The following is a 20,371-nucleotide window of genomic DNA, read 5'->3' on the forward strand; positions in this document are numbered from 1 at the left end:
TGATTTCGATCGCTCTGACAAAAGGCTAACCCTCCAAACGTCAGCTTTTTTCGTCCTTTACGGTGGCCAATTTATGTTTTTAACTCAGTTGTTAACACTAAATTACTCGTAGTTAAACATGCACTAACTGAAGTCCAAATCAATTTAACAGCAGAAAGGCGAGGGTGTTCCTTCCCCCCCCCCCCCCAGACAACAATGAACACAGATGTCAAAACTTCCTATGAAACTTTGATTACTTGAACATGAGAGCAAAGTTATTTTTATTATTTTACAAAATTTGCCAATACTCCATTACCTGGCAACACTGCGTAGGATACGGTAAGAGGATCAAAGCGTTGAATGAAAAGTTCTTTGAAACAAATTCTAAAACTTGTGTTGGTAATAAACTGCAAAGAAAAAACTTAAAATAAAAATAATGATAATAAACGCAAGGTAATAGAGAAATCTGCTGTAGAACTTCTTCACTCTTTCTGAAATGGCCATAGCCCTACCTCTACCCAGCTTTCGATTCCATTGCATTCTGCAGCGGTAGAGTCCTGTCCACTGGTGGAATGCTTTGCAGCAAGCAGAACTATCGGCGGTTTTGTGTAGTTCTGAGTAAATTCCATGTCCTGAAAAGTTACAGGCGAATTTTCTTCCATAGCAGGAGAGAAAAATCTAAATTACTTTGTAATTGCGCTTATCTTTACTTCTTAACGAGTACTGTGATTGGTTGATTCTTGGTGACGTGCCCCTGATCAAATTCAAATGTATCCTGACCGGAAAATTCCTCCTGTGGGAGCACCTTGATATGCAATCCAATCAACCGAAGCAAAACTCTCTGCAGGGTAGTCATTTCTTCCTGCTCGAGTGACACAGGCTGTAAACTGAGTTGTGTTAACGCTTTCAACCCAAGCTGCAACAGCTTCGTGAACAAAAGAAGCATACGAATAACTGACATGGTTAACTGTGAGTTGCACGTGTATTTTACTGTGTAGGTAGAACACGAACCCATGAAAGTTAAAAGTCTCGCACTGATCCTCTGCCCAAATTGGAATGTTCTGGAATTCATGTCTTCCTGTCTGAAACGGAAAACCTACAACGAAAATGTTAAAGCTGGTAAGTGAAGTGTATGGTAAGTTTGAAATCGAGAAAATAGAGGTATTTTCATAAAATAATCACCCAGTCTTCGTTAAAATTTCTCATCGCTTGAAAATCCCTGCTCCCCTCGTCCTCTAGGCTCGATTTGCGAGGCTTTCTCGTGTCTTCACTCCTCTCGAGAAGGGGGGCTTCAGGGGAGGGGGGAGGCAAAGGAACGCGGGCTCATATTCCTTAACAGCGGCTGGTAATCGAGGCTAGCCGTCCCTATGCTCCCATCAACTATATGCAGGAAAGTCTTTTTCCGGTGCATCATTCGCATCAAGAATATGAAGTGGCAACTGTTAGGGATACCTGTGCAGCTTCCTGGATGATAGATGGTAAAGTTTGCATCTGTATCACACATCTCTTTATTTAGAAGGCACAATTTGGAGAATGTTCTGCCATTAAAAGCACAGACCTTTTCTTCGTAAGAAGGGCTGCTTGTGTTACATTGGCAAGTGTATTCGTATGGAGATATTGCCACACAATGAGTAAATTTCTCGCATTCTATACCTATGCAAGGATGAAGATCTAAAAGACAAAAATATATGTTGATGCAAACAAAAACAAAAAAAACCAAAAAAAAAAAAAGACGAGACTGATCTTCGTTGGAGAATCAATCAATTGATTTAGGGTCATAAACGAGATGTCAAATACTTGAGGTTACCTCCGATGACCAAGTAATTTACAGTCACATTGTGTCGCGGGCCACCATGACCAGTGTCATCTATTATACATACGCGAAAGTGGAAGGTCCTCAGCTGCTTGTAAAGGAAAATTTAAAGTTGAGTAAACAAGCGAATAGGTACATGTATGATGGATAATTGAAGAAGAGAGAAGCAAATACATAGGTAATTAAAATAAAGTACCTTAAAAAGTCAGCGGGGGCTTTGTGCTCACGAAGGAAACTATTTCTCTACCACTTTTGTTGACAAAGAGAAAAAGAGGAATTACGATAGATTTGCGTCGCTTCTATTTCTACTTGCTGTGTGACCTTCGAAATCAAGAATACGACTCTAAGCGTAGACCTTACAAGAAAATGGAATTCCCCTCTGTTGATAATTAGAAACGATACCTCCACAGACTTAGAAATCCATATTTGTGTATTTGAGGTCATAAATATCATTCACGTGTGTAGCTCCAATTGGATTTCTTCGAAACAACAAAGACGATAGAAAATAATGGAAAACGAGTTTTTTTCTTTGCAATTTTTGTCTGCCGATGCGGTAAGAAAAGCACATCTTGTTTTATACGACGAAAATACTTATCCAGCACAATTTAATTTTGAAAGTCTACTAGCACTTAGAGCGACGTAACATGTAGCTGTCTTGAAATTTATTGGATATTATACCTCCAACCAAACACTCAGAAGAGTTTCCTGTGTACACACTGGGTCAGCGTTGTTTGAGTCACGATTGAAAGTAGTGGCTAGTACTAATGGTGGGGAGTAGTATGGACTTGGAAAGCGCACATTCTGAGGGAATAAGTCATAAAAATCTTAAAGTAGTAAGTACTATCAGTAAATCAGTACCGAGTCATTGTTAACTTCCCCTTTCAAGCACACAATCCTCTCTTCCTCTTTGCTTCTCTTCTTCTCTTTTTCCGTTATTCCTTTACTCTCTTCTTCTTATCTTCTCTTCTTCTCTTTTTCCCTTATTCCTTTACTCTCTTCTTCTTATCTTCTCTTCTTCTCCTTCTTCTACTTTTTCTCTTCATTACTCTTACTTTTCTTGATCGTGTTCGTGTTGCATTTTTGTATAAAAGCCGCTATCAAACATACTCAATGAACCCTAATGGAAGCTTTAGAACAATTTTCCTTTTATTTTCATAGAAACTCGTGTGATAAGAATGAATATGCCCCATACCTTGCACACGGCAAAATTAGTTTCAAAAGTTAGTCCATCATTCTCAGAGAACATGACCTCTGACGATACTTTCACTTGCCATGATGATGGATAGTCACCTTGGTACGCCATCCAGGTCTTAAGATCAAATTTAGGAAAACAGTTATAAATAGATAAATAATTGGAATAAAGATAACAAGTATAGTCGTAATATATCATTCTGTTGAGGTATAAACTCAACTCAATTCATGAAACTGCTTCCACATCCGAATGTTGTGTGTAGTGTCTAACTCCAGCAAACAAGGACATAATTTTTACTAACCACAGATAGATTGCTATGAGGTCCGTCAAATTTCCTCCATTCTTGCAAACAAACTTCAAACTGAGTTGTTGAAACGTGCTCGATCCAAACATTCATGGTGTCCTGCATTTGGTTTGTAGTACCATGCTTCACAGTAACGTGAACTTTAGCAAGCGAGGAAAAGGCCTGAAAATGGCAAATGTTGTCATCCCGAGTTACATTACTCGACATGTTATAATTGAATGAAAATGATTAATCTGATAAGCAACCACGAGAAAGGCCCCTTTGTGAACAGTTGTGATGTCGTTACTTCGGCACGCCCTTTCAATTAGCTCAAATGTTTAAGTTTAAAAAAACTATTATACGTAAATTATTTTTATTTTTATTCTCCTTTTTCAAGTTTGCTCTATCTATTTTTAATAAAAGTAGCTGTTAATGGGCTGAGAAAGTTTGACTGTCTAGCTAAACTTCAGCATGATGTCAACATCGTTCTCTTTAGCCGAATTTTTTTTGCTAATTTTCTTAAACATTGCCGGTAAGAAGACGAGAATGTCATCACGGTATGAAAATGATAAAAATAATAAAAGAAATGAAATGAATTTTAAATGACTTCTGATGGTAAAGACGGATACTTCTCGGTTCCCTCCGAATACCACATGATTTACAACCCCCTCCCCCCCCTCCCCCGTAACCCGACCCTCCCCGTTATACGTTGGCATGGATATTGACTATCTCAAGTCCTGAAACAATACACCGATATCACGCACCGCCATTTTTGATCGAGTGCCGCACCAAAACGAGGGTGGACGGGCATGCGGTCATTTGGAGGGTTGCGTTACATGGAGTTTGAGTGGAAATAACTCGCAAACATGGCTCACGATCATTGCTGTGTAAATTACTGTACGAACGACAAACGAAACGAAAGTGGTCAGAATTTGTCGTTTTTCAACTTTTCTAAAAATTCTTCACAGAGATCGAAGTGGATTGCCGCGATAAAGCGAGATGAAGGGACGCTTTTTCAGGTGAGTGTCGAGTCGTGACTACAGCGAGCTGTCAAACGCAGGTGTGCACTTTTGATATATATGTTCGGGAAGTTTTTCGATTTAAGACTCAGTTAGTTCCCGTCTTACTTGCTTCTTACACGTGAATTGCGTACTCGATTCATATCCAGAGGAACTATAGACTCATTACATTAGATTTTGGTCGATTTTGGCCGAAACTGTCAAACGCACATGGCACCGGTTTGTTTGTTTTCATTGACTCGAATATGATTATTAATATTCCATGAGATTTTCCCTTGTTATCAGCGATTTAATTCAGAGTGTTAAACTCGTTTCCTAGATCAAGAAAGGCTCTACTCTAGTGTGTTCTGCTCACTTCAAGCCAAGCGATATGTTTAATACTATAACAGGGCTTATACGTCTGAAACCAGGAGTTGTGCCTTCGCAGTTTCAATGGACAAAGTCCAGCCAAGACCGCCCACAAAATAAACTACAAGAGTTAAAAACTATGGCAGAACAGCAAGAACAAGAGGAGCGACGACAATCTTTTGTCGATTCATTCAAGCAGGATGTCAAAATGGAGGAAGGGGAGACTGCATTAGGAGGCCAGGGAGCCAGTGCTAGTGATGAGCAAATGGAAGAAATGGCTACGGACGAACCGGAAAACGAAAACATAGAACCCGCGGAATTGAGTGCAGTGGAACAAATTGAAATCCTTAAAGCACAAATCAGTGATTTAGAGCAACAGGTGGAAGATCTAAAAGGGACCAGGTTTGGAGCTGAAAACATTTCCAAAGATTCTGAATTGCTGACATTTTACACAGGCTTTGTATCAAAGGAACGATTTGATAGCTTTTATAGCTGGGTTGAACCTTATGCTAAAACCATGATAAAATGGTCCCAGATTCAGCGTGAACGAGGCAAAGAAAACTACAAGCGGAGGCGCAGCAGTGGCAATTTTGCATTGTCACTCTATGACCAACTGTTTTTATTTATGATCAGACTAAGGTTGGGATTGCTGGAGACAGACTTAGGAGTAAGATTCAATATTAGCACAAGTACTGTCAGCAGAATCATTTTAACTTGGGCAAATAACTTGGGCAAATTTTCTGTATACAATGCTTGGCCAAGTGCCAATTTGGTCCACAACTGCTCAGATAAAAAATAGTATGCGTCAGTGCTTCAAAACCACATACCCTAAAACAAGGGTTATCCTAGACTGCACTGAGATCAAAGTCCAAAGGCCTAGCTCTAAGGTTCTGAACTCAGAATTTTAGTCTGCATACAAGTCGCATACCACCCTTAAATGCCTCGTGGGAATAGCTCCTCATAGTGCAGTAACATTTGTAAGTTCTTTATATCAGGGAAGTATATCAGACAAAGAGATAACAAGGCGTAGTGGAATTTTGTTACTTATCGAAGAAGGAAACGAGGTCATGGCAGATAAGGGTTTTCTGATTCAAGATTTATTACAACCCCAAAAAGCTACATTGACAATCCCTCCTTTCCTGTCTAAGACAAAGTCTTTGCAGTTCACCTCAAAAGAAGTAACAGAAACACAAAAAATTGCCCGCCTCCATATTCACGTCGAGCGAGCAATCAGACGAATCAAAGAATACCAAATTTTTGAAAAAGTTTTGCAACTTTCGTTGGCTGGTTCAGTAAACCAAATATGGACAATTTGCTGCCTTCTTACAAACTTTAGAGGGCCACTATATTGAAACTATAACTTGCCTGTTAGTATTGTGTAGTTCCATTACATTTCCTTACCCCCCCAAGAAGATTTTTCTTACCCCCCCCCCCCCCATCTCCCAGCATCTGGAAATGCAATTAACCTTCAAATGTTTCTTTAATGTTTTCCTGCTGTCCTTTGAGGAACATGCCATGTTTGTGGTAGACTTGTTTTTGACATGGCAGGAGGTACACTTTTTAAGCCCAGTTTTCTATAATGCTCAAGGAGGTAAACCAGCCCTATTGCATGGTTACAGAGCCCTGCACCTGCTTCACAGTTGCAGGAGGTACTGGTTATTTTAACTTCGGGAGTCCTTGATATCTCAACCTAAAAAAAATTAAATGGATAAATATGTGCTGTAAATGTGTGTGTGTATGTTTTAAGAATTAACTCGTATGAAAATTACATCAAGCAAAGTTCGAGCTGAGACAAAACTTAAGTATTATAAATAAGCTTACCTGTAACCTCCATGGCTCTTCATTTTTTCTCTGTGATTTGTAGCTTCGAGCTCTAACAATTACTTCTGTATCCTGAGTTTTTACTGAAAGCAAAGTGCGAATATGGAAGTTTAATACACTATAGATTTTGCAAAAGAGATTTCGAATGGCGAATCGTGCAATAAACGAAAAAAAAGCACCATCTAAGATGCTTAAAGAAGAATGCGTAGCGTGAAATCACACCAGTGTTGCAGTTAAATTTGAGACTGAAAGGAAACTTTTACCTTCGACATCGAAGATATACCCTTCGCAGAAGTTACTATAACCACGAGTTACCACCTTCTTCGGGACTTCTCCATCGGTCTCAAGCCATGTCTCGATAAAAGAGGCGTCAAAAAACGGAACATTGCGGAGAGATTTCGACCACGCAGCAGAAAATCCACCTTCAGCCATATTGGCTAAACAAGCATGTCGTCCTGGATGCCCGTCCAGCCTCGTTTTGGTGCGGCCCTCGATCCAAGATGGCGGTGCGTGATATTGGTGTATACGCAGCTGAGATATGAATCATATTACCCGAGCAAATGCAACCTGCTTGCATTTTGCACCAGTGGTAAATATGCTAAAACTAGCCTCTCCATGATGTAAACCTGACTGCGAACCCTGAAACGCAAACCAATCGATGATAGTGGAGTTGCTATCGATGCCTCGGCCCCCTTTTACGAGGCAAGCTTTGAAGTCAGTTGTCGTCACTTCCTCCACCCAAATAAACGCTGGATCATGGACAACATGGGACTCGTTTCCGTGGTTGATCGAAGCAGATAAACGAACGGGCGATCCATCGGAGATGCTGTTGCTAAATGAGACACGCTCGCACTGGAAATCATTATTCCCCACAATTAAGATCACCTCAATTCCAAGAGGAAATATTTACGATAACATGTCTTAACGAGCTTCTGGCAACTTAAACTTTATATTTTGTTTGTTTGTTTGTTTCGTTTTGTTTTGTTTTTTTTTTTATCTATTTTTAGTTTTCGAGGACGCTCGAAGGTCATGAAACATGTCAATGGCCTATTTCCTCGCGGAAAATGTCTTAAATTTGTTATTAGACATTGATATAAGGAGTGTACTTGAACTACATTTAACTTCGTTACTTAACAGTGATTCGAGCATAGAACAGATCCATTTAAAGCTTTCAACAAGTGACGTGACAACTGACCTTCCCTGGAGTGGTAGTTAGAATCGAAAATCACATCTCAAATAACATCAGGTTCTCAGAATTAATGAACTCTATTAGTTTGATCCGATGGCCTCCAAGTGTTTCCATGGGACTATTGAAAGAGAAGCTTTGGAAAATCGACAAAAGATATTGCTTGGCCGGCCTGAAGCAGTGTCATTAAACCAAATCGCTTTTAACATCTTTAAAATCAAACTTAGGCTCTCCGCACAGAATTTTGAGGTGCGATTAAAGATTAACCCCTCCAATATGTCATTGCCAATCATTAAGAATGTTTGGCGTCGTGGCTTATACGGAATCTTCTAGTTGTAGACGTCTATCAAATTAAACCATATAATTTTTCGCACACATAAGATTACCTGACTATTAGGTTTGTTTAGGCTGATAAAATGTACAATCTACCTAGTTATATCATTATTTTGACACAGTGAGAAAGAAACTCGATAGAATGTATTCAAAGTTTGGTACTGGCGGCCGCTTACGCGTGTTTTGAACTGCTCCATATTATTCCTGACTAAAATTTTACCTCCGAGGGAACCCAAAAATAGATGGAGAAAAACAAATTTTTAGTTCTTTCATCGGTATTTTCTCATATTGATTGTCAGAGGCCCTTATATTTCATTCAACGAGAAAGTGAAAGTTCATTGTGTTGTTACTGATTGATGGTGATGATATCGAAAATCTATTCTTGTATATTATGTTTGCGTGTGTAAGGAAATACTTTTGCCCCTGGATAACGGCTTTTTAACATATTAAACTGTAAGGAAATAGCATATCTGAAGAGCTTTATATATCTATAACAGGTTAAAAGGATTCCTATTTATAAGAAAACAGTAAGTTTTGCATTAGGTTGCATTCTCCTTATTTTTCGTATGGTTTTGTGATTAAAAGTAGCGAGTTCATCTAAATAGTGCAGATGTGATTATAGTCATTGTAAAGGGGAATGGACAAAACACTTTTCAACGTTAAAAATAAAGTACAGTGTAACTCGATGCTCCGAAATCACTACCATAATAAATAGCAAGAGTTGGAAACTGTCATAAGAAAAGGAGGAAACGGGAAGCTATCCATGATGATTCATTACAAATAACAAATCTCGATTCTGCGATAAAATACTATTACCAATTTACTATTTAAGTGAGCTATCAGCCAAATGAAAACTCTCCTTATTAAATATTTATTATAGCAGATCATGTCGATATTCTACTTTTGCTATTTCTTTGTTGACTTTCCTAACTAACTCTGCTTGCAACGAGTTGTGCGTTTACGTCCTATCCTATTTTCCGTCACATTCCCCCACTCGCTTCCATTCATGATCTGCCTGGAGAGTTGGAAATGAAGGAGGACATGGAGATACCAGTTCTTGATTAATGCAATGTATCTTTTATGTATTTTTCTCCCTTTACTCCTCTATTTTTTCTTGGCAGTACGAAGCTTCACAGCCACCTGCGACATTTTTGGTTATTCTGATTATTGAATTTGAAAATTTCTGTTTAAAGCCCATGAGAAATGTCATTATTTAAAATTAAATGAAGGCAAGAACGGAAAAGGGTGACTCTGAAGTCTAACCTTTCTTAACCGGAACAGTCTGCAAGCGTAAATTATTAAGGTTTCAGAATCTCACTTTACACTTAATTTAAAAGTCTGAAGAAACCACGTTCTTCTTCTCTTGCTGATGTTGTGAATGTCAGTAGCCTTAGAAGAAGTCGCACATGTGCAAGAATATAACGAGTGCCCATGGAGTAATGGTTTCAAAATAACCTATGTCACGTAACCAAAGAGAAGTTGTCAACATAGCAGGGCTCTTTAAATAGCGCAGAGGGTCTGTCAGACTGACTGACCACTGGCAGCAGAGTATTCTTTTATCTCATTTTATTCATCTATTTATTCATGTGTTGTGTGAATTGTAAATATGATCAATCTTTTAATAAACCATGCTAGCTGGAAAACAGTTATTACGTATAAAGTAAACAGTCGGCGTGGTTTTACTAAGATAAAAATAAGACGGAAGAAACCGCTGAGAAGACTAGTAAATACACAAGAGGAGCCGAGGAGCTGCGTTTGATGGCGCTTTTATTTAAATTCAGCTAACGATGTTGTTTGACCGTCAGTACATAAGGGTCTTAATGGGGTTAACCGTTAGCCGCAAAACGAGAAATAAATTGCCTTAAGGCGAAAATATTGGCAAATTTTAACTGTTAGCCGCAAAAAAAGTTAACCGCAGAAAAAAATATCTGCTGACAACAATGTTATTCACAGATTGGCCAAAATTCCCCTATTCAGTCTAAACTTCCCTGCTTTAAACGCTCCCTTTCCACCGTAATATGTTCCTGGATTGTCTCTATAATCGTATGAATGCGCTCCTCCACGAGCGCCCCAGACTTTGATGAGATAGCTGGTGACTCTTCGAACAGTGAACGTCTCCATTTTACCAAAGTGTTCACTTTTCGAACAACAACTGTGACATATGACCAACAAGTTTGCATTAAAAAGGTAAGATGATATCAACGTGACAATAGACCTTTTTACAGTTCCCGGCCCCATATTGGATTAGTGACCGCGCACACACGATAAAGAGAATGGGTTGACCCGGCGGGTCTTTCAAACAGCTGATCTGGGGCCTTTTTACGTGCTAATGCACTTTTCGATGCGATTTCTCCCTTCAAAATGGTTCTTTAATAAAAGAATATGGAAATTTCGTCGTTAGATGACATTCAGAAACTCGAAGCAAAAGATCTAGGGGGATTTTAAAATCTAATTCAAAATCGACGGGCGGAATTAGAGCCGATTTAGTGTGGAAAGTTTAAGCTTTGCTGATGCGACACGTTCTTCCATCGAGTAGTGGAGAAAACCGAGAACATCTTATGGATGTCCAGGACTTAGAACAAAACCAGAGCGACTTCAAATACGTAGCAACTATGGTAAGGATTTCAGCCCTTGGATGGTCGAGCGATCTGCGTAATTTACCTCAGATTAATTTCATTCAGCTTAAGGATTACCCCGTTGTTTCACGAGAATATCGACACATCGTGTTGAGAGGAACGCATTATAGGAAGTACCACAGAAGTTGTTCAGTATGGCTTAGAAAGCGAGGAAAAGGCTGTAGCCCTCTAGGTAGAGGAGATTTGTTATTGCTGCTGTTGTTGATGTGGTACTTGTTGTTGTGCCATATTCTTCAGTTAAAGTTGTTCCCATTTTTTTTACCTAGATGTATTTTAGTTTACCATTTGTACATTGTATCTTAGGGGAAACTATACAATAGAGCCTGTAGAGCCACTTGATTATAACCCTTCTTTCTATCAACCCATGAGGGAAACTGTAACTAACAGATGTCATAATATTTTGAAACCCATCTGGCCCAGGACAACGTATGCTCGTGATACACTGAAAACCATTTGAGTTCGCTACTCATGGTAATAAATTATTATTAATTTTTAGGTGGCAAGACAAGATTGAAAGAATCAGACCGAAATATTAGACAATTTAAAAACTCCCAAAAGTGACTGATTCATGTAAATTCTCCTTATAATATCCAAACACTACCCAGCAAACAGGGCATTGAGTCGTCGTCACGGGTCATCGGAATTTTTTAGAAAAGGATGTTAACCATTTTCGGATCAATATCAGTATCTGGGCAACTGCCCACCTACCCCTCCCCTAACTCAACAACAGTCAATTGACAACAAGTTAAGGCTAATGTTAGGTTAGGGGAGGGGTAGGTGGGCAGTTGCCCAGATACTGATATTGATCCCCATTTTCTTCCGTCTCTCTGGTTAACTGTGTGCCAGTGTTTTGTCCGTTAAGGTGGTGGTGGAATGCATCCATTCGTCGTGTCGTAGGTGATCAACATAGCGTAGCCAAATCGATCTCGTTTGTTTGTAAGTCAAAAGGGCGCGTTCCTCGATGTTCTGCATCACAATTTCTGCCACAACAAGGGAAGCTGAAAACCTCATAGTTGTATCGAGTAAATTTAAAGTGTTTACCGTTGTACGGAAAGTAAGTTGATGTCAGGCAAAGATTCAGTAAGTCTATGATATGTTCTTTCCGTAGAGGTAATGAGTCGGTAGATGTCTGCCTACACTGGAGGCCTATAACCAACACTGCACCGCACTGCAGGTTAATAACCAGTGTAAAGTGTACGCGCGCGTTTTTTTAAGCTGTTGACTGCTGATGTTTCAATTGGTTTCAAATATCAGCCGCTTACGGTTCGTGCAATGAAAGTACCTACAAAAGCGTCACTCGTTTGTGCTAACTTCGGCCAATTTACATCGTCAACTAAGTTGATAGAACCAAAATTATCTTGTCATGTTCCCTCGCTGACGTAGCACCACAGTTTCTATAGAAACCTACCCATCTATATAGATCGAAGCAAAGTTATCTAAGGGCATCCCGATCGAAAAACATACCCAAAGAGCAAGATCATTTTAACAGCTGATCGTTGGCACACTGGCTAACCAATCCAAGATAGTCGGAAGCGGTTCGCAAGTGACGTTCGAAGGCATTTGCATTTGAATTGCAATTATTTGTTTGGTAGTATTTTTTCTGTCCCAAAAGCTGAGCGTTTTTGAAGAGCTGCGTCATCATTCCTTGGTCTGGAATGTATGTAAAAGTTACCTGTAAAGCACGAGAAACCTCAAAACAAATGTTAGTTTGGTAAGATAAAATAATTGAAACGGGAAAAAATTTTACTCTAAATAGGATGAGGTCGGCAAAGAATAAAGAAGATTGACTCGAATTGGAAAGGGAAGTTTCAATTAAAAAAAATATTAACAAAATTATTCACAACGGTCTTACCCAATGTGCATGGAGGCGAAAAATAAATACTCGGAAATTCTTTATTGCGCAATTTCTTTACTGATTGTGATGTTAAGTGCTCGTGAAATTAATTTTATCCCCTTTACGGCCAGTGGAGCAAAGATGCATGCAAAACTGGCCGTGTTTCGCCCTGTTCTGGGCTATCTTCTTAAGCTGTTCTTCTGGTGTAGCCTGCGCATGTCTCGCTATCCTCGTCGACAAGGACTTTCAGCCGTTAAGTCGCACTGCGCAGTGCAATAAGTAAACATTTTAACCTTTTATGACGCAAGTATAGGTTTTTCACCAGGCCAAAAGAAGAGGAGATCTCTATAAAACCGAGATACTCTCCAATTATGGTCTTTATGGGCTGGTAGCTTTTACGGCTAACAGTTATAATGTTGGCTAATTTACGGCTTAAGGTTTATATCTTTCCCCTGGAGTCATCAGAAATATTAAAACAGTTAACCTTTTTTACGGCTAACGATTAAAAATTGTCAATTTTCTCTAACTGCTAATTTTGGCCGTTTTACGGCCAACGGTTGTGTTGGCTCTTACATATCAAGTTCGTAGCCTCTTTCTTATAGAAGAGGTAGACAAATATGCGATTATTTGTGCAAGCAGAGTAACCTTCAATGACTTTTGCGGAAGAATACTAAAAATCCAAATTTGTCACTATTCGCGAAAATCGATACGCTTTTCTAATTTGACTCGTCAATGATTCATAACAGTTCATGTATTGTACTTTGTTATGTATATTTAAATGCTTAGGTTCGGCCCACGTTTTTTTCGATACTGCCTAATAGGATGGAAACAGAAGGATATTCATTCATACATGACACAGATTATAGGCATATTTTGAGCTTTTGAGGTTTTGGTGCGACAAAAAGATCGCCTTCCATTGAATTTTTCATATTTCCTCAGCAACGAAATTTATTTTGGCTGCATCTTCACGGTGGGGAATAGAAACCGATCCCTCAAGATTCTTTTTCTCGATAATGTAAACATCCTTAAGTGTGAAAACAATATTCCGTTGAAAAGCTGTTCAGATATCATCAAAGAGAAAAAAAACGAATCAGACTTAGTTACAAAATAGGAAGAGCAGACAGCTAAAATAATTCAAGGTTAGTTGAATGTTCTCTTTTTGCACTAAAATTTCTAGATGCTTGTTAACTATAGGAATATTTCGGCCTAATTGAGAAAGTGGGGTAATCGAAACGGGTCATTTTACCACTCAGGAGAAAGGGGGAAGAAACTATTTTAACACTGGTGGTTTGAAAACAATCAAAACCTGTTTATTGCGCCAACGACCTCATTGAAAGTAAAAAGAAAGTCGTTGTCAGCGCCTAAATTGCAATGCAGAAGCATCCGAAGTAGCTTACGTATTACAAAAAAAATAGAAATTTCGTGGATATTTTCGGTAGATGTTTTGAATTGGGATGAAATTAAAAGGTGTATTGCGGAAAAAGTAGAGACGTACATTTGTTCCTGCGTTTATGAGAGGCATTTAACAATCAGAGAACGCAAATGCAACTTAGTTTTTCTAAAGAAAAACCACAAGATACAGAAAATGATTCATCGTGTATCGAGTCCGGTCTGCATGGGCAGATAACCTCTACGTTGGGAACTCATAAAAAGGTGTTCTGAATTTCGTTGAATGTGTTCCAGTATGCTCTAAAAAACTCACAAATATTCGGTGTCGCTCACTTAAAAGTTTTAGGCCAGAAATGGTCGGCGCTTAGATATGATGCTGTCAAATGGCAATTTACTGAGAAATTCATAAACGCATTTATTAATTCGAACAGAAAAATTTACTCAATTACTCATGGTAAAGACTTGTAATCAAAATCACTTGAGTCATCAAAATGTCCGTAGCTGCGGTATTGTGCACTATCAAGGCAACTGAGATAATTGACGATTATTGCAAAGATTGCGAGTTTTCAGCGATATTTGACCGTTATCTCAATTTGGAAAAATTCCACAGCAGCTCAGAGATATATTTTACTTAGCTACGCAATGTATGACTGCAGCGTGGCCATGGATCGCTTTCTCCAGGTCTGTGAAACAAAATCATTCATTTCAAAGAATTGTCTAGAGTCCTTCTCAATTCCTGAAACTGATTTCCTTAACCATTGCAGTATTGCTCAATTCAACGCAGAAGTTTCCAGCTCTGTGTTTCTTTTACTTTTAACAGAACAATAAAAGGAGGTAACTAAGATTTTTTTCACATCTCTGGATCAAATGGAGGGTGGAGATATCGATTCCAACAAACTTTTAAATTTAGCGGGAAATTAATTCCAGTTCGGTGCGCCTTTTTTACCAATGATAGTACACGGACCAACTAACCGACATAGTGGGGATATTCTTTCTGGCATTTCCATGGCTAACAATCTGAAAAAAACGGGAAGTAAAGCTGATCTAGAGCTGTGCATCTTTTCCACCAACAGGAGGCCATTTTTTCCGATATCTCAAATTGGAAACATTAATCAGCGACTCAATAAAAAAGTTATATCAATAAAATCGTCACCGAGTTACTCCGAAATGAATCCGCTCTCCCCGTCCGGGGCTTCACGAGGTGTAATTTAAGGGAGTCGCTGTCGAGGGGGAGGAGAGGGTGATTCTGGGTGGAGTATGACTAACTTTCTTTAAGACAAAAAATGATAATTAATTAGTATGATAAAACAAATCAGCCAAATTTTTGTGTAGGCCATTACGCGTGACACGTGATGTCTGAATTTAATTTCGTGTTTGCAGATTTTCTAAGCGAATTCAGACTTGAACACCGTGGTACAGCACACACTGAATAACCCAGTCCACGGAAGGTTCGTTTGCTTATATCCTCTCACCTTTGCTCAATTCCCTTGTATGAGGGTTGAGGTGTTTGCACGGTGAATACAGAATCACAAAAAAAAAGTGATTTTATTTTTTGGAAAAATTACCGTTTCCGGGAGCTAAGAAATACATTTGTTTCATTTTCCTTGGTTCATTAGCCAGTAGTTAAATCCTGGGTGCTTATTAGAGGAGTAATTACGAAAAATTTATTAAAGAGGGTTGACTCGATTAAACGAATGTCCTTTACTGCTGTTCTAAACGATACTTACCATCACTTGTGCAAATATATGAACCCACTGTACTGCTGCAGTAGCTACTGGCCTCACAATAGTACACTGAGTCGTACTCACACTTATCTACATATAGAAAGAGGTGAATTGTTTTTTCGAAAAACGTGGGAAATAATTGAAAATAGGTATTTTATTCCTTTTTTTTTTTAACTTGTACTTCAAGTATAGCGTTTCGCTGTTAGTTACTTTAATTGTATAGCCGAGGTAAAACCAACTTACAAAAGGAATAAAAAAGTGTGAACTCCTGTCACAATGAAACCTCGCCATTCACTATTTTTAACCCTTTTTCTGTCAAATGCACGCATACTCAAATGCATTTAAAGGCGAGTGCGTTTTTTCGGTTTTCATCGGGGGCGAAGTTTTGAGTGCTACGTGAGATATTACCCAGAAACGAATACAAACAACAATAACAGAAAACAGTTAAAACACGATATGTCTTTAAGATCAAGTCTCTAAGGCTCGCTGGTTCAAGTAGTAGACTCTCTGAAGTTTGAAAAATTTAGTCAAACAAAATTCTCGTAGTTCTAGGTGAATGAATTTTTCCTTTTTCCTCGAAAATTTCAGATGGTTACAAATTTTTCTCTTAGAAATTGGTGTTTTTAATTTCATTCTGGTAAAGCGAATAGGAGGCTTTTAATAAATTAAGCCTTAGTTGAGCTAGCCTGGGTTTTATAAAGGTTTGAAATCAGAGGCTTATATAGATTATAAGTTACCTTCTGTTTTCATGTCGCAGTAGGCGAATGTAGCTGTTTCTGTCCAGGGATTATAATAACAGTATTTGCCCCTAAACGCTTGCTCTCCCTCACTCAACGTGATTTCCCCACAGTTTGTAGCAGGAAGTTCAGAAATAGAGCCAAAAGCAGCTGTGTAGAAATGATGAAATAAGATAAGATAAAATAAAAGAAGGAGATAATTTTGCTAAAAAGTATATAGCTAAGCTCGTCCTTCGCATTCCATATCGGAACTTGCACCGAAAGAGAAGCAAGTAGACGTCATTTTTATGAAATGTTTTTAGTCAGTCGGGTGGAGAGTAGATGCAGGAGACGGGGTCTACGGTTTATTGTCCTTATCCGGGAAGACTAGGAGGTCAATGTATTTTCATATTTCATGACAAAGGCAGCACACTCTCCTAAACTATTTTATGACTAGAGTGTTCTGTTCCATTGTTTTGCCTGCTCGATCTTGAGGGCACAATCGTTCTTAGTGTGATACATTATGCTTGAATAACTTTATCTTAAGAAATATACTCTTTTTTCATATTACATATTAGTTAAAAACAAAACAAAACAAAACAAAGCGGAAAAACATAACCAGCAGACTCAAACGATTTGCACCCGAGGATAGATTGTATATATTTCTTTCAATAAGTTCTGACATTGTTTTATGTATGTTCTGACAAGTTCTCAACAGTGATTACAATGTTTACATAACTAAACAATCATAATGCTTACAGAAGAAAAAGTGAGCACAACAAAACGGGAAACTCATGATACTTGCAGTGCCTAAGAGTTTTTACAATACTCAATCACCTAAGAAATATTCGTGAAACCGTCGGTGTGCTAGCCAAAAAAATACAGTACAGTATTGCTTACAATACAACATAACATTGAAACATTCTTTAGAAACTTACCCCCTTTGGAATTTTCACTTCCATCTTCGAGAAGAGCCTTATCTGAAAATAAAATAATGAGAATAAAAACGTTGTTTGTGGTTTGGTTTATTCCCTGGTAAGTTTACCAGATCTCCTGCCAGAAGTTACTATAGTAATCTAACTACATATGCAAATACGGCGAGAGGTTCTAAAAATGACCTTTCACGATTGGAGTACAACTTGAACTGCAATTGAAGTATCTTTAACCAATGTACCGCACTTTCTCTCCGTTTACCGGTGTTATGACCCACACAGGATTTTTGGAGAACACCAGAATGTTTGTAACTCACGAGCCAAAGGTGAATGATTTACAAACTTCTCGGGTCAAAATAAACGTAAAATATCATATACAGGATGTGATGTTTATTCTTCTTTTCGCCACTGACAAAAAAGACATTGCTTCTTAAACAATATTATTGATAAAATACGTTAGAATTGAAGATTGTGAAATAGAGAATAGTACATGGGCGCGCGTAGATATGGAATTTCTCTTGGAGTGTTTAACTCGATAGCTAACGAGTGAGCACAGCGAACGAGAGAGATGTCGAGTTGAACACGAGAAGAAAAATTCCATATCTACAAGCAACCGTCTATTATTTTGTTTATAATATAAACACGATAGCCCTTTACTGAAAAGAAAAGCCGACTTATGAATGAATGAAAATAAATGAATCGACAACCCTGAATAACAATTGTAGAGTGCGTTGGCGCTAACTCTTGAGATGGAAAAATGCGTTGAATATTGATTACAAAAACAACAATGGTCGTAAATTTCAATTTACACAATTCTCATTGATTGACTTTGTCCTTACCGACAGAAGAAATCTTTCAGGTAAACGGCAAAAGTTGGCTAGTGGCAAATCTTCCAGTTGTTGACTTTCATTCTCAGCCGAGAGAAATGGTAACACCAAAGCCACTAAATGTGTAACTTTCAGTTTTTGTCTTAGTATATTGGTTTCCTGCCCCTTCTAAGAAAGTTTGAACCTTACAGTCTGTTAGCGATACGCATATTTTAGTGTTTTACCGGCGTGATTCGAGAAAGTTCCGACAAAAAACTTGTATTGAGAATCGAGAAGGCTTTTGCCGTTCATTCATCAACCTGATCGAGTGGCGCCAATGGCAAGTGCGGCTGATTTGCTGTATCAACACACGTGAAAGAATACGATATTTTTTCACGTGTGTGTTTACGGCTTTTCTCAGAGCCGCAAATCCCTGTATAACACCACAGTTCATGTGATAAAAAAATGTTTCTACATAGCTCTTGTGTGATTAAGTCTCTTAAAAATATTAATAGGAGGTAAAATTAGCTGAAACTGAAAATTTAAAAAAAGCTTAGCTTTACCTAAAAGAATAGTGAAAATAATTTCTAGCAGGAATGACTTACTGCTTTCGCGTTTTTGTGCCAAAATAGAATTTCAGTAAACTGCTTCGTGCGTTTTACAGTTTATTTACGCTTACGGAACACTGTAATGGCCTCCTACGAAATTGCGCAACAGCGTGCGTTTTTATCTTCTTAATATAGTAAAACTTTTCCCTTTTTAATTGTTATAAACAAGCAATCGCATGTTACCAGTCCTTTAAAAGTTGCCTTTATTTAACAAACGAGCGGTTTCTTTCCCCTACCCTGCTATTTCACATCTCTTCATTCAGAATGACAAAACACTAACAGCCTGACTGAACGTTAATAAGAACAAGTGAAGTATACTTACAAACTTGATACGCTTTCTTAATGATATTATATCCGGGCTGAGCTCTTTGATTTCGCTGTCGCTACTGATGAGGGATATTACGCTGGCAATTATCATGCTATGGTATTAATAGAGGTCACTTTGCATGCGCATTGGCGTCCTTTGGCTCTATGAAACTCAGATGGATTTCGCCAGCGTCGAATGCTTTTATGAAGAGCACTTTAAGTGAGAAGTAAATAAAGAAACTACTGTTGATGAATTCCATTAAATTGCCTTAGATGGGGAAGGATTCATCTGGTGGTGACAACAAAGGGATAAAATGAGCCTGCAGAGTTATTATTTTTTGTGCTTACTCAGCCTTTCTCCTTGTTAATCCTTACATCATTGTTTCTTTGTGGTTTGGTAAAATCTACCATTTAAAAAGCGCATACAAGATGTGTTTTCTGTTATTGCTCTTCATAGCATATCATTAGCAGGTCTCAATTTGAATATACAAGTGCGCGGTCTGTATTTTAGTAAGTGGAAAAAAGGTAACGTATATCTGTTTAATAGACCATTTCGTCATACGGTACTAAATGCAAAACTCGATAATTTACCCTTCTACTTTCCCATAATCAAAACTACGTTATTGATTGCTTTGATACTCCCCAATTTTTACTTGAAAGACTTTCCATCTCATTCCATACTTCTAGTGTGGGCAAATAAGGATCTTTCACTTTGACATGACCCTGAGACTGCCTCATAATTGATAACTGACGCTTTCTCTAGCGTCTCCACATCATTATGGTTCGCACGAAGTATTAGAAGTTTCCAAATTCTTATTAGCCAGGTAGGAGGACCAGGCAGGAAAATATCTTCTCTTTTTACTATTCTACTTAAGGCAACACTGCTAATATTTCATTACTTTTGTTGCAACTAATATGCAACTTCTGAAAATGTTAGCATGCTATACACGTTAAACAAGGTAGACCAAAGTCAAGTGTAACTTTCACTCCTAGATCAGTGTTAACCGCCTTCCGAACAACTATGTCCTCCGGGTTTTTGTATATCCCATGTTTTTTAATTTTTTTTGTTTTTTTTTTGAGTTTTCACTCTATTCTAAAGAGCTGAATTGTCTCTGACGCTTAAAAACATTTTCACCAACTCCTTCAGGTTGGATCGCCAATTATTTAGTGTAATTTTGGTTCACTGTAAAACTTACCCATCTTCTTAGCTCAGTCGCAAACTGTAGAAAGCGATTTATGACTCCGGCTCGGGTTGAACTTTAGAAAAATACCCTTAATTAGCCTGCCCACTCGCCGCCTCCCTTCATTTATTTATTTGTAAACGGTAACTGAGTCACCCAAACGTAAAAAGGTGTGAAATCACACTTTCTTTGTTCCCTTCGACTTGCAGACAACATGTTTTCTCTTATATTCATTGCGCCAGTGGCTAAGAGAAGCGAAAAGGGC

The 20,371-nt window shown here is 38.4% G+C and overlaps 2 protein-coding genes and 1 pseudogene across 2 annotated transcripts; 1 reads left to right on the forward strand and 2 right to left on the reverse strand.

Moving 5' to 3' along the window:
• Positions 1 to 20,371, reverse strand: part of LOC149052319 (uncharacterized) — a 32,368-nt pseudogene that overhangs the window by 7,989 nt on the left and 4,008 nt on the right.
• On the forward strand, positions 4,134 to 5,433 carry LOC149052321 (uncharacterized). Its single transcript, XM_089211794.1, has 2 exons — positions 4,134 to 4,286; positions 4,834 to 5,433. Exons 1-2 carry the CDS (start codon positions 4,134 to 4,136, stop codon positions 5,431 to 5,433), a joined length of 753 nt encoding a protein of 250 aa, XP_089067920.1.
• Positions 6,096 to 6,929, reverse strand: LOC149052322 (uncharacterized). The gene is made up of 3 exons (XM_089209345.1): positions 6,719 to 6,929; positions 6,456 to 6,538; positions 6,096 to 6,324 (listed from the first exon to the last, which is right to left on the reverse strand). Exons 1-3 carry the CDS (start codon positions 6,885 to 6,887, stop codon positions 6,115 to 6,117), a joined length of 462 nt encoding a protein of 153 aa, XP_089065471.1. The 5' UTR covers positions 6,888 to 6,929; the 3' UTR covers positions 6,096 to 6,114.

This window comes from Pocillopora damicornis, chromosome 1 (assembly GCF_964200805.1).
Source record: "Pocillopora damicornis chromosome 1, jaPocDami1.2, whole genome shotgun sequence".
NCBI lineage: Eukaryota > Metazoa > Cnidaria > Anthozoa > Scleractinia > Pocilloporidae > Pocillopora > Pocillopora damicornis.

Coding starts and splice junctions, on each gene's coding strand:
- LOC149052321 (XM_089211794.1), top strand. CDS start 4,134: ATGGCTCACGATCATTGCTGTGTAAATTACTGTACGAACGACAAACGA. Junction 4,287..4,833: donor ATGAAGGGACGCTTTTTCAG/GTGAGTGTCGAG, acceptor TCATTCAAGCAG/GATGTCAAAATGGAGGAAGG.
- LOC149052322 (XM_089209345.1), bottom strand. CDS start 6,887: ATGGCTGAAGGTGGATTTTCTGCTGCGTGGTCGAAATCTCTCCGCAAT. Junction 6,539..6,718: donor GTATATCTTCGATGTCGAAG/GTAAAAGTTTCC, acceptor CTTTGCTTTCAG/TAAAAACTCAGGATACAGAA. Junction 6,325..6,455: donor AAGAGCCATGGAGGTTACAG/GTAAGCTTATTT, acceptor AATTTTTTTTAG/GTTGAGATATCAAGGACTCC.